Genomic DNA, 14,938 nt, shown 5'->3' with positions numbered 1-14,938 from the left:
TTGTCAGCAATGCACTATTCATTGAAATGAACAGCTGCTTTATTTAGCACAGACATTAAGAGTGAGAGACAGAGCGAGAGTGAGAGTGCGAGTGAACATGAGAGATATATAGAGTCAGATCAAACATGGCAGAAAAGGAAGGAAGCAGAGAGAAGTAGATTTGTTTTATTTATAATCTCTCATAATGAGCTGGCTGTTTATGCCTCCATTTCCTCTTCCTGTTCATCGGCCTGTCTGCCCCCATACCCCAGGCTTTCTCAATGTGTCGTGTGAGTGTTTTTCTCTATTTGTGTGTGTGTGTGTGTGTGTGTGTGGGGATGTGTGTGGTGAGGGGTGGGGGGCCGGGGATGTGGGGGGGTAGTGCTCCCAGCTGAATAGCTTCAGACTTATTGACCACACCAAACAAAACAAAACATCTGTCTCACGAGCGAGTCTATCCCAAGAGTGTGTGTGTGTGTGTGTGTGTGTGTGTGTGTGTGTGTGTGTGTGTTTCGGCAGGGCAGGACGAGGTGACTGGTGGGCGACCTTAGGGAGGCGAAGGCAAAAGAGAAGAGGAGGAGCACTTTTTGTTGTCTTATATTCTCATATAATTTTTTTGTTATGGCAATGTAATTGTACGTTTCCCCAAGCTAATAAAGCCAATAGCCAATTGAATTGAATTGAGTTGAGTTGATTTGAAACAAAATTCAGAGAGAGGTGGAGGACTAAATCCTAAGCAAAATCACTCCAATCCGTCAAATGAATTAGAAAATGGACTGAACAAAAACTAAACAGAAATAGTAGTTTTCTAGTCAAGAAAAATCTATAACTACAATAGAATTAAAAAGCTCATTAATCTGAAACTTAACTGAAAATAAAAATGAAAACTTATAGTATGCATTGTTTAGAAAAATAAAACGTATAGAAACTCAAAGAAGAAGATGTAACTTAAATAACCATACTGTGGGGTTGAAAGGTCAAAGTGTGTGTGTGTGTGTGTGTGTGTGTGTGTGTGTGTGTGTGTGTGTGTGTGTGTGTGTGTGTGTGTGTGTGGGAGTGTGTAAGAGAGAGAAAGTCACACACACACACACACACGCACACAAAGTCAAAGAGAGATAGTGAGATATTTCTCACACCTCAGGCTGCTCAGCATGAATAATTTATTCATGAGATTGAAGGGCGAAACGTTAATGTGTGTGTGTGTGTGTGTGTGTGTGTGTGTGTGTGTGTGTGTGTGTGTGTGTGTGTGTGTGTGTGTGTGTGTGTGTGTGTGTGTGTGTGTGTGTGTGTTTGGGTGGGTGTTTCACCGAGTGAGAGTGATTCCTTTTTCTCGGATGGGGGCTGGCAGATGGTCAGGCCACACACACACACACACACACACACAATAGAGACACCGCTGACCATCGCCTTAAGCTCCTAGAACCACTACTCCTACCTGTGGCGGTCAAATTAATGGGGGGATGAATTCACTTTAGGCTCTGTGGAGGCCTTGGCCTCCTGTAGCTGGTACTGAAATAGGACCACCCAGTTTAAAAATCAGCAGTAAATTTATTATGTCTCTGCAGCTCTTCGACAGGCTGTCTCCGTCCAACAACTTTCCATTTGAGTCTTCTCGCTTGTAATTCTCTGATCAGCTGCTGATGCTACTAACCTCTATAAAAGTCCACATATTGACAAGGGCTGTGACGATAACCACATTACTATAATACTGCGGTCACATGAAGTCACCACGGGGTTGAGCTCACTGCCGTCATCATTATATATATATATATATATATATATATATATATATATACTGTATATATTTTTTTGTAATTAATTTTTTTGCTGGTGAAAGTTACAAGAGGACATGAAATATAAACACAATAATCATTGTTTAGTTATCATCATTGACTGTCTTCCATGCTATGTTCAAGGACTTCTGGAGAAACTTTTCAGTTACTGATGAGTCCGCTCCCGCTTGTCACTTCAGTGTTGCATGTCGCGCATGAGGGAAAGGGACAGTCCATTTAACATATGGGGGGATTTCTTTTGTGTCCGATTATTATAAATTATTTCTCAGGATGTACCCGACTCAGAATTTTGTCAGTTGAATCGGATTCGGCTGTTCAATGTGAATATGAACGTGGCACGGCTCTCCGCGATCAGGGCACACGGAAAGATGTCTTCGTAGTGTCCGGACGTGGATGATTCACCCATATAAAAATATATTTATGATTCCCCTTATTTATAATTTCTCATTGAATTGTTATATGATTTTTGTAAGCTTCTATCGGTTTTATCCTGTTATGGTAATGACTTTGCTCAAACCCGATTGGCTCACAGAACTAGGGGCCTGGCAGCTCATTTAGATTTAAAGCTACACACACAAAAAGAAACGGCTGTTTTGCAACAGGATGGTTTAGAGGCATGTTGGAAAGGCTAGAGTGCATATTATGGGCCAGCCTATTTAAGCAGCCAATCCCCCCTGCCCTACCTGCTTTGCTTGCTGTGTTACTGCGCCCCCCCTCCCCCACCTCCCCTGCATCCACCTGTTGGGCTCTACTCTTCCATCCAATGGGGGGATTCAAGCTCATCACTCCTATATCTCTAGCTCACTAACTATGCCTATGTTTGCTGTACACCTCGCAGGGAGTGATGAGCAGTTGAGCCCAGACACCCAAACAATGATAATAGATAATCATAATAAATAAAGATAATTTTAAAGTCACTCAAAAAGTTGTCTGTCAGAAGTATGTTTTTGAGACTTGGTTTCGTTTAAATAGAAGTGTCAGTAGATTCACTTATATTGAGGTAAGGTAACATATACAGGACGGTCAAATAAAATTAAACTTAATGACCTACCTGTTTAACGACCGTTCGGACATGTGACCAGCTCTCTGACCAGTCTGTATTGTAGCTGCGTACAACACCGCGCCGTGCACGCTGCATGCACGGCGTCTCAGTGTCAAGCATCTCATCGTGCATCACCCTTTATATACTATAAACACAATATACATCTAATCGCTGTTCTCAGTCTCAGTCTGAAATAACACGGGTGCTCACTCATTGGAATTAAGAATCCTTATTTGTCACATGACCTCACTACAACACATGCATATGAAATGTGGCCTCAGCATTTTTCCCATCCTGGCTTGTCCTTCCTCCGGGGGGGCAGCCAGGAGCAGTGGGCAGCATTTGTCGACGCGCCCGGGGACCTGCTACCAAGTGTCCATCGCTGGTCAGATGATGATGTGTGCATGTTTTTGGTGGGGGTCCTTACTGACGGTAGGTGGAGGAAACCCCATGTGAGCACGGGGAGAACATGCAAACTCCACACAGAAAGGCTCCTATTTGGGAGATAACCCGCTGGCGCACAGTGCCAACAGCGCCCCAGGCGGGAATCTAACCCTTCTTGCTGTGAGGCAGCAGTGCAATACACTGCGCCACCGTGCCACATTTTGACCTTATCGACCCTTAACGACCTGGTCCTGGAACGCAACTCAGTCGTTAAGTGAGGAGTACCTGTACACTAATTCCCTATCTCTTAAATAGCAACTGAGATTTCCGGAGTCGTCTGGGGAGATTTCAAAGCCGAAAGGGTCTCGGCAGACGATGTTTACCGTGCACAGTGTGACTAAGAGTTCCCAATGATTCTGAGCATATGGATAGATAGGTGTCAAAACTGCTGCATACAAATCATCATCATAGTTATCTGTTAGATTCTCTATGTGCTGCTGAACCTGGGTGTTGTGTTTGTCTGTCTGACTCCTTTTGGAGTTTGGGTCACATTCAGAGCAGATAACAATTAAATTAAGTTAAATTATATTAAAAATAAACAAATAAACGAACTAACTAACTAATAAATAAATAAATAAGCAAACAAACAAATATATTAATCAAGTAAGTCATACTTACTAATAAAATCCTTAATGAAGCCTAAAGCACTCACATAACACTGTGGTGTCTTATTTTGTAATTAATTAGGTGGTTATAATATGATATCCATAAAGCCTTGGATTGGGTCAAGGCTCTCACATGAAATGTAACCATAAGAAAATGAAGATGACGGAGACCAAAGTATAGAATGTATCGCTTGTGGCCTCATTGGTTGGCAATCACATTTTTTTTTTTATTCGATTTTCTATTGTAAATTCAAAATACGTTTGCGACTAATCAGATCACCTATTTGTGTAATATTACGCAATGGGAAGCATATTACTCTGGGTAATGTGCATGCAGATATGAGAACATCAACAGATTGTCCCGTGGGTGTGTTTTTGTGTGTTTGTGTGTGTGTGTGTGTTTGTGTATGTGTGATTGTGTATCAAGTATCTCCAAAGTATGTGTGTAATACAGTATGTCGTGAGAGCAGTATCCTGTGTGTGTGTGTGTGTGTGTGTGTGTGTGTGTGTGTGTGTGTGTGTGTGTGTGTGTGTGTGTGTGTGTGTGTGTGTGTGTGTGTGTGTGTGTGTGTGTGTGTGTGTGTGTGTGTGCATTTGTATGTGTGTGGGTGTGTTCCCGTTTATGTGTGCTTGTTACAGATCACATGGCGTTGTGTCGCGCACCTTGTCATAGTTATGTAATTCTGTTCTACAGGTGATAATAATTACTGGGGCGGGGGGGAGGTTATTGTTGATTTGATTGAAACTTGAGTTTAATTCAGTTGAATTTCTAGTATCGCAAAATGTATTTTGAGGGAAAAAAAGTGTCCTCCATTACTGAAGAGAGTAAATCCAGTTTTTGTGACTTTTGTGACAGTTGAGTTGAAAATCAAACTAGGTGCCTAATAACAGCTATACACCGATTATTTCATGGTCTGTGGTCACGCGGGAAAAAAAGTCAATAACTTCTGATTTTGATTTTGGATTCATCAAATGATACACAGATATTCCTGTCTATTTACGTGCCAACGTTTGGAACTTCAACGTGCATCACATTGTGCCGGTAAAGGGGCGAAATTTAGCGTGTCGACCTGGGTGTCATGTCTCCATCAAAGTTTATCAGAGCTGGAGACGATAAAAACCAGTGACTCTGTTGTAGCCTTTCCCACTAATGACAAATGCCAGATGTAAGCGGATGTTACCAAGTTTTTTGTGCAGTGGGAAAGGGGTATAAGTTGCGAGGCGGGCCCCCATGGATCTGGCTTGCTGTTCCAGCGCATCCCACAGATGCTCCATCAGATTGAGATCTGGGGAATTTGGAGGCCAAGTCAACACCTTGAACTCTTTGTCATGTTCCTCAAACCATCCCTGAACATTTTTTGCAGTGTGGCAGGGCACATTATCATGCTGAAAGAGGCTACTGCCATCAGGGAATTACATCCACATGCATGCCAGGACCCAAGGTTTCCCGGCAGAACGTTGCTCAGAGCATCACACTGGCTCAGCTTCTTCCCATAGTGCATCTTGGTGCCATCTCTTTCCCAGGTAAACGACGCACATGCACCCGGCCATCCACATGATGTAAAAGAAAACATGATTCATCAGACCAGGCCACCTTCTTTTATTGCTTCATGGTAGGCGCTTTCGGCGGTGGACAGGGGTCATCATAGGCACTCTGACCGGGCTGCATCCACACAGCCCCATACATTGTGTGTTCTGACACCTTTCTATCATAGCCAGCATTAACTTTTTCAGCAATTTGTGCCACAGTAACTGTTCTGTGTGATCGGACCGGACAGGCTAGACTTTGCTCCCCACACACATCAACAAGCCTTGGGCAACCATTACCCTGTTGTTGGATCACCGGTTGTCCTTCCTTGGACCACTTTTGGTAGGTACTAACCACTGCATACCTGGAACACCCCACATGACCTGCCGTTTTGGAGATGCTCTCACCCAGTTGTCTACCCATCATAATTCGGTTCTTGTCAAACGTCAACCTTACACTTGCCCATTTTTCCTGCTTCAGACACATCAACTTCAAGAACTGACTGTTCACTTGCTGCCGTTTATATCCCACCACTTGACAGGTGCCATTGGAAAGAGATGAGCAATGTTATTCGCTTTACCTGTCAGTGATTTAAAAGTTGTGGCTCGTCTATATGGTACCGATTTAATACACACCTCACTTTCTTCCTATTATTTAAGCTAAAAATATTTTTATGTGATAATCAAAGTACACACAATAATTTGGATATTGTAATTATACTTAATAAAAATACATAGTTGTTGTTGTTGATGATGAGGTCTGGCACATCTGTCAATGATTATCCCTGAAGCATGAGATTTTCTAAGTGGAAGATTGATGATTTCACATTATCAATTTGGCTGCTCCCTTTTTGTTCTTCCTGCAGAGTTGAGGATGATGGGGGAAGGGCGTTTCGCCAGCCTGCCCAGGTCTCTTCACATGCACCACGCTCTGGGAGGCGGTGGTACCCACCCCGGGGTGCCCAGTAGGCCTCTTGGTGTGCCCAGAGGAAGCCCTCTGTCCTCCAGCAGGATCCAAACCCCCCTGGCCTCCTCCATGGACCTGCTCAGCTCCAGATCTGGGTAAGTCATCGCAGGAGCTGAAAGTTGTCTCTTCAAAGCAATTGTTTTTATCTATTTATTTAAATAGGGGTTTATAACCTAGTGATGGCGAAATGATGATTTCTGAATCTTTTAACCTTTTTGAAACATTGGATTGAGAATTGGTTTCGCTACTCAAAGCATTCACAGCGCTTGTGGGGGACATCTGCTGGTCAAATAAATGTAACGTATCAACACACTAGTTAATTTGTGTAATGTATAGTGTAGTGTCTAAGGTTTTGCCCTCCTACACAGTAGACCAAGGTTCGATTCTCTGTGTGTCAACTACTCATTCTTCTTCATTGACTTGTGTTTTTCAATATGTTTAAAACATGATTTTAAAATCTTCAGTGTAAGAGTGATTTGTTTTTGACAGTAACTTGAATTTGAACTTAAATGCAAGTACCAAAGAATAAAACAGCCAAGGGTGTAAGCAGATACTGAATGTGGTTATGGACAGACTGTCATTCGGTCATTGAGCAGAAGTAATTCTTCAGTGATTTGAGGATATGTTGGATGTGTGAAATATATTATGCTATTAGAGCCCCATTAGCCCGCCACAGTTGACACATGCACACAACATGACACACAGCAAATCAAAGTCATGTGATTCACTGAGAGAACGAAGCAGTAGTTGCTTCAAACGTCATCATTCACGTGAACATTTTCGTAATTAAGCAAGCTCCTAAGCAGTAGTTCAGTTCAAATTACTTGGTGAGTTTGATACGCGCATCGGAGTTTCGGTGTCAGACATAACATCTCTATTTATACCTGTTATCTTGAAGACATTAGATGTACATTGGAATTCATCATTAAAGGTCCCTTATTCAAGGCTCCATTCATCTTTCATGGTTTTGCAATGCATGTGTGTAAAACTAAGAAGAAAGCTAAGAAAATTTGTTCAGTGGATAACACAGGCCAAATCAATATTGTGTTAAAGGATAGGTTTGCTATTTTTAGAATCCAGGCATTATTAATTAAAATATTGGTCCCCATCATTTACAACTGTTCATAGCACAACCTCGCTGAACACTTTGCTGTTGAGAAACTTACCACTCTGCTGCAGCTTCTCACTGTTTAAATGCAGTCCAAAGGGGCAAAAGATAAATCGTTAAATCTCCTCTTCGAAAACAGGAAGCTCACAATATAGTGTTTATACAATATGTTGTACTGAACAAAATGGCTGCAAACAATGCATTTTTTCAGATTTTCAGGGTATTATTAGCGCTTTTCTACTTCAAATGGACTCTTTTTGCTACATCCCTGCTAACATAAGAGACTAGAAACAGGAATTTGCATTACTTCCTTCTGGTATCCCACTCCAGTTTTACACTTTGGATCTACCAGAACAATTGCAAAACGTTTTTTTTTTCCGCTAAGAAATGCTTGACTATAATGTGAGACTTGAATCTCCCACTTTTGAAAAGGAGATTTAACTTTTTGTTTAATGTTTAAACATTTGCGCCATTGGACTGCATTTACGTAAGCACAGCTTAAAGCTATGGAAAAGTGGTAAGTTTCTCAATAGTAAAATGTTGAAACAGCTATAGCAATCCTACAGCAAAGTCAATCTCCGCTGGCGAATACCATTTTCCAAGCATAAGTAAACTTAAAGGAGTGAAATATTATATTTAAACAAACTACACCAGATACCGCATCATGCTCATGGGAACTGTAGTATTTGAGTGAATTTTCGGACAGTGAGATGACAGAAAAAGGTGTGTTCATCATCATATACTGTGGTTTCATCATACAATGTGTTAAAACCCTTGCAGAACCACATTTCCATTCCATTTGATGTTGGATTTTCTTTAATGTGAACGTTTCAAGCGCAACAAAATATGCATCACAAACTCTTTCTCCCTTTTTCTGTCCTCCAGTATTCACTCCGGGCATGGCACTGGCCTGTCAGAACTGCCCACCGCTGCCGCCGCCGACTGCCAGCCGGTCTCGATTCATGGGACTCTGCCTCGACGGAAAAGGGGCGGGGCCAATGACAACAGCTCAGCCTGTGGCCACTACACCTGGGACCCCCGGGCCAATCACTCGCAGCCGAACGCCAACGGTCGCACGTCGCTGGTCCCGCAACACGTCCATCAGCCCATGTCTTCTCCTCTGGTCCAAAACGCCATGGAAGACTTCAAGATTCGGTAAACATGAATCATGTTTTCATGCAGGCGTCAAATAGCTATTTCTCTAACCCTTGAGCAACCATCTTATTTCATACAGTACAACATACGGTAATGAGGGTCCGATAGGACCCCAAGTCATATAGTCACATGTTTTTTTATCATAATGTCTAAAGAAAACATAATAAGCATTATTATTTGACATCTTAGTTCTAACTCTATCTGTATTCTTACAAAATCATTGAATTTTGGAAGGATTAAATGTAATAATTTTTGAAGGTATGATTAATTCATATGCACAGTGTTAGATCTGACTCCAATTGGTGGCTTGGGGGCACACGAGGGGTTAATTTGGTCAGTCTTCTTCATGATGATGATGATGATGAGGAGAGACAGAGAGAGAGAGAGAGAGAGAGAGAGAGAGAGACTTCAAAAACAATGGAATGGAGATGGGGCAGGCCTGAGGGAGTGTGGCTGTTAACTTCAGAGGAAACACACACACACATGCCTCATCCGTCATCATGTCCCCTCATCTTTCTATCTTTAGTGTAGAGTTACAACAGATGATATCTGATGTAACTAGTTCTGTGTGTGTGTGTGTGTGTGTGTGTGTGTGTGTGTGTGTGTGTGTGTGTGTGTGTGTGTGTGTGTGTGTGTGTGTGTGTGTGTGTGTGTGTGTGTGTGTGTGTGTGTGTGTGTGTGTGTGTGGCCCCTAGCAGTCGAGTTACCTTTGTAGGTCAGGGTGTGGCAGGACTGCAAACTCTTTGTCTGCTGTCCTCTCTCCCTCTGTTCTCCCACTTCTCCCACGTCCCTCTCTCTCTCTCTGTTCCATCTCTGTCGCTCAACCAGATTAAAATTATATAACATACTACATATTATCCTAGGATATGACAAACCTATTACTGATTGAATCTATTCTAGGATTGTTTATTTAATGGCTGATTAGTGTTGAATTAACATTTCCCTTGATCCCGATGGAGAGACCTGGCAAGACCTCTGTGGCTCCCTAGTGGAGACTGAAGGTCATTACAGAGTAGTTGAATTCCATAAGTTAGCACTGGATAGCGTTGTTTCACCCTGTAGTGTAAACAAAGGCTATTAACAGGTTAACAATATCTGGAAAACTTGCAATGTATCAGGAGAGACACAGTATTATTACAAAGGAGACAGAGCACTTTTTTTTAAATTAGAGCAAGGAATTGTATTCACCCATCAATGTCAATTTTCATTTGTTTCAGCCACAAAGTATGTACCACCAAGCATAATGTTATTTCTCTTTCGGCTGCTCCCGTTAGGGGTCGCCACAGCGGATCATCTGCCTCCAATACCTTCTGTTCTGCGCGTCTTCCTCCCTTACACCAACCGCCTGCATGTCCTCCCTCACCACAACCATAAACCTTCCTCTTTTCCTCTTGCCTGGCAGCTCCATCCTCAGCATCCTTTTTCACAATGTAACTCTCATCTCTCCTACACACGTGTCCAAACCCTCTCAATCTGGCCTCTCTCACTTTCCCACCAAATTGTCCAACCTGAGTTGTCCCTCTAATGTACTCATTCTTAATCATGTCCATCCTTGTCACTCTCAACCAATATCTCAACATCCTCAACTCGGCCACCTCCAGTTCAGCCACCTGCCTTTGTGTCAGTGCCACCGCCTCTAAACCGTACAACATAGCTGGTCTCACTACCGTCCTGTAGACCTTACCCTTCACTCTTGCTGGAACCCTTCTGTCACAGATCACTCAGGACACTCTTCTCCACCCACTCCACCCTGCCTGTAATCTCTTCTTCACCTCTCTCCCACACTCTCCGCTGCTTGGGATGGTCGACCCAAGTACTTGAACTCATCCGCCTTCTCCACCTCCACTCCTTGCATTGTCAGCTTTTCGCCGCCCTCCATCCCATCCAGGCACATATATTCTGTCTTACTCCTGCTGACTTTCATTCCTCTTCTCTCTAATGCATGCCTCAACTTCTCCAGGCTCTTCTCAACCTGCTCCCTACTCTCGCTACAGATCACAATGTCATCCGTGAACATCATAGTCCACGGAGACTCTGCCTGATTTCATCTGTTAACCTGTCCATCACCATTGCAAACAAGATAGGGCTCAGAGCTGATGCAATTCCACCTCCACTTTGAATACCTTCGTCACGCCTACTGCACACCGTCTGACTGCCCTCAGACATATCCTGTACATAACCCTAACCCTCTGCCACCCCCGACTTCTTCATGCAATACCACACTTCCTCACTCGGCACCCTATCATATGCTTTCTCTAAATCCACAAAGACGCAGTGCAGCTCCCTCTGGCCTTCCCTGTACTTTTCCATCAGCATTCTTGAAGCTAACATTGCATCTGTAGATCCGCTGATCCCCACCTCTCCTCTTAACCTAGCCTCCACTACCCTTTCCCATTGCTTCATGCTGTGGCTGATCAACTTTATTCCCCTGTAATTACTACAGCTCTGTACATCTCCTTTATTCTTGAAGATGGGTACCAGTACATTTCTTCTCCACTCCTCCGGCATCCTCTCCCTTTCCAGGATGGTGTTAAACATCCTGGAAAGGAATACCACCAAGCATAATAGAATAAGTATTTTAAGAATGTACGATTTTTCCTCATGATATTGCACTAATGCAATGGAAAAATATTCACACGATCGGTTTCTATTATAATATTATGAGTATTTATTTATTCATTTATTTATTTATTTATTTATTTATTTATTTATTTATTTATTTATTTATTTATTTATTTATTTTTTATTTTATTTTTTTATTTTTTTTATGTGTCAATAAAAGATAAAAGAACAATGTAAATGAAAAAATATAATTTCATGAATCTGGCCTGGAAACAGCCCATTTTCATTCATAGGTGCCCTTGATAAGTAAAAATAATAATGTGTAATAATAATGATAATAATAATAATAATAATAATAATAATAATAATAATAATAATAATAACAATAATAGGGAAACAATCACTACGAATGGAGTGGAGTGTAGTAACATCTGGCAGCCGCATGCAGACACTGCAACTCTCTCCCACTCATCTCACTATGTGCCTCTGTTTTCCCCTCACACACACACACACACACACACACACACACACACACACACACACACACACACACACACACACACACACACACACACACACACACACACACACACACACAAGTGGTTTGGTTAGCGAAGCCAGTTGGGGTTTTGCAGAGCGGTGTGTGGGCAGGCTAAAAGAAAAACAGTAGCCAGAAAAAGACTGCACAGCCCATGGCTGCTTAACTTTCTATTTTTCCACCACTCCCCTCTCTCTTGATGTATTTCTCTCAATCTCAGCCATTTTCACTTTCTCTGTCTCTTTGAAGCTCTCTTTCTCCACCCTTTTTTTCTGACTCCCATGTTTCTCTTTTTTCATGGCTTCTATCCCTCTCCTTTAAGTCCTGGGGCCTGGGGTCAGCTTCAAGGTCATGCGCTGCAAAAAAAAAAAAAAAAAAGAAGTCTACACAAGCTTTGAAATAAAATCTTGAAATCATTTTATAAGATTGATTTTATTTTATATGAAACTATTATATTAGGGGTATGTTCTCAAAACATATCTCAACTTATCTTATAAATGACTAAACTATCTAAGAAAAACAATTATTAGAAATTTCCAAATTGAGTGCCATTTTATAAGCCGATATGTCATATCGAGCTCAGTTGATTTTTACTTGTGTGAAGAATTTTCCTCAAGAAAAATGTTGTCAACTTATTTTTAGTGTGTGAGATAGAAAGATAGATTTCACAACATGTACTGTACGATTCCATATGTGTAAACATGGAGGGAGGTGGATTGTAGAGTGCCTGTAGTGCCTGCTGTTGTGGAACATTGGGGTGGCGGCCATGTCACCAGAAGCAGGTTGCTGGAGATGATGGTTCAGAACAAGAAGGAAGTGGAGGATGAGGAGGAGGAGGATGAGGAGGAGGGGTGCTCATCCACTAACTAACTGCAGAATGGGTTCAGGAGCAGCTAGCGGTTTGGCGCTAGTGGTCGCTCCGAGCAGATATATACGTTCCGATTTTAGTCAACTCCCGTAACCACAACGACTTCCTGCATTCTTTCTCCAGCTTTGGCACCTCCTCTCTTTGCGTCCTGAGTCTCGGCGAACCCCATTTGGACATGGGCTCAACTGCAATGTGAGCTTCATAATAGCATCAGACTGTTGGATGAATCATACATGTCTGCGGGGGCTGTTTGAGGTGAATGGTGAGTGGGGGGGGGGGGGGGGGGGGGGTAAGGGGCTTCTGGATGGAGCAGGGTTGGTTGGTTAATTTGTCAATTGGTCCGTTGGTTGGTCAGTTGCTCAATTGGTGGGTCGATGTGGTTGATTGGTTGGTTAGTTGGTCGGTTGGTCAATTGGTTGCGCTGATTGGTTGGCGTGTGTGTGTTCAATACCGGGTTCCTGTGCAAAACATGGCTTCCTGGGGGATTACTGAGCGTGAAGGCAGCATTCTCCTGTGGAGTTATATAACCAAATCCAGGTCATTGCCGGGGCCATATAAAAAACTCAGGCGGAAGCTAAGAGCTAAACATATTTTGTTTGGTAACAAAATAAAGAACTCCATTCGCATTTCCCGTGGGAACCCCGACATAAGCCCAACAGCCTTAAACTACCAACCTCCTTGACTCTTAAGGCGATTTGGACTAATTACCCCCCCCCCCCCTCCCCTCCAATCCCAGCTATAAGCCTGTAAGCATGAAGGCGTATGAGCTAAATAATAAACTCAGCAATACCATGAACACATGAGATTGGGCAAAAATGGGTCAAAGATTTCAGCTTTGATTCTGACCTTTACATATCGGTCACTGCAAAAATAAACTTTGCCTGAAAAAATGTATTCAAGCTAAATGATCTGCCAATTGGATGCATGGGGTCATTTTACCTGATAAGATTTCTTATAAGATAGAAAATCGTCAGATAGAAATTATGTCACGGTCTTGGAAGACATTGTGTCCTTTAAATGAGAAAAGACCCCTACAACTGAATCGGAATAATCCAAATCCACTCTAGTTCGAGAGAAATCTACTAGTTGTTTTCCACACAGAATCAACACAAACGAGTCTTGAAATTGCAATGCTAGTAAGCTGGAAACCTGTGTGTGTACATGCAAATGTCACATGCATGCCAGTGCATGTGTGTTCTGTAACCTCTCAGTGAATTTGTCAGTGGGCTCAGAAGGGCAGGCGTGTGGCTGCGATGTGTACTGTGGCTGGGGGTGGAGAGAGAGAGAGAGAGAGAGAGAGATTTCAGTCAGCCCTGGGAGAGGAATGGGTCCATTCTCTTCCTCGTAGAAACTCTCCAGAAGTGGACTCTTCTCTGTGGCTCTGCTTGAATCGGTTTATTTTATTTATTTTTGGTGTTCGGAAGTTCCAGGATACTCTGATGACCTGTTAGCCAGACTGTATCACTCAAAGGGACCACAAGAGCTTTCTGTGTAGCCGAGGTTCCACATCGGGAACCCCGCTGGGACTGCACAGGGTCTACACAGTTGAGTAGTGAGGATGTGTTCTCTGAACAGGACCGTTTCTCTGTCTATGTTCCCCAGGGAGCCGCCAGCTGCCCTGGATGCCACCGTGGACTACGTCAAGGTAAGGAGCACCTTGGTATAAATACACTTATGATGTATTATATTTGGCTTTTTTGTTACAACTAGGGCTTTCAAATGATGAAAATAATGAATGAACAAAAAAAATTGCAAAAAAGTCAAGTCAATTAACATTTTGTAATGAATCGTGATTTATCAACCCAATATCATGCAAATAATAGCAATATTTAATATTTTCTCTAATTTGACTGTAAAGAAATATTTTTATATTTAAAAAAAGTAGTGCATCCAGTTATACCCAAACTATCATTTAATTATTGAGAACAGAAACACTATGCTACACACACACAATATCATCTTTATCAAAATGGATTTAATGGCATTTTCACCATAAACAAGCTGCTATCTTTCTCCTTGTTCTTTGCACTGAGCCAATTTCTAAGACAAACAACTGTGTTTATATGAAATGCTATATTAAAACATAGAAACAATAAATGGAAAAAAAATACAGATTATAATTTATCCGCAGACCGGTTGCAATTCCCAGGGTAAACTCTAGGGGGCCGCGGACCTCAGATTGAGAACACCTAGGATAAAAAGTCTGTGTAACGTGAAGCCTTTCATATCAAAACATTTGTAATTTGACTGTTGGTTAAAATGTATTGCAGTCAAAGAGTTATTGCACTGTGAGTATAGCAGCGGCGCAGAAGCAGCAGGGGATGCTGGGTAAGCTAGAAGGAGGCATAAA

General features: G+C 42.3%; 1 protein-coding gene across 1 annotated transcript in view; it reads left to right on the top strand.

Annotated features, from left to right (window-relative positions):
- Positions 1-14,938, top strand: part of bcar3 (BCAR3 adaptor protein, NSP family member) — a gene marked incomplete at its 5' end in the record, with an annotated part of 73,425 nt that overhangs the window by 26,673 nt on the left and 31,814 nt on the right. The window contains 3 exons of the mRNA XM_079998379.1: positions 6,257-6,452; positions 8,351-8,620; positions 14,191-14,233. Of these exons, the coding sequence (XP_079854505.1) occupies positions 6,257-6,452; positions 8,351-8,620; positions 14,191-14,233 (509 nt within the window). The remainder of the gene's footprint in view (positions 1-6,256; positions 6,453-8,350; positions 8,621-14,190; positions 14,234-14,938) is intronic.

Source organism: Zeus faber, assembly GCF_960531495.2.
Source record: "Zeus faber genome assembly, chromosome: 1".
In the NCBI taxonomy this organism is placed as follows: Eukaryota; Metazoa; Chordata; class Actinopteri; order Zeiformes; family Zeidae; genus Zeus; species Zeus faber.
This window is presented reverse-complemented; position numbering and strand designations above follow the sequence as displayed.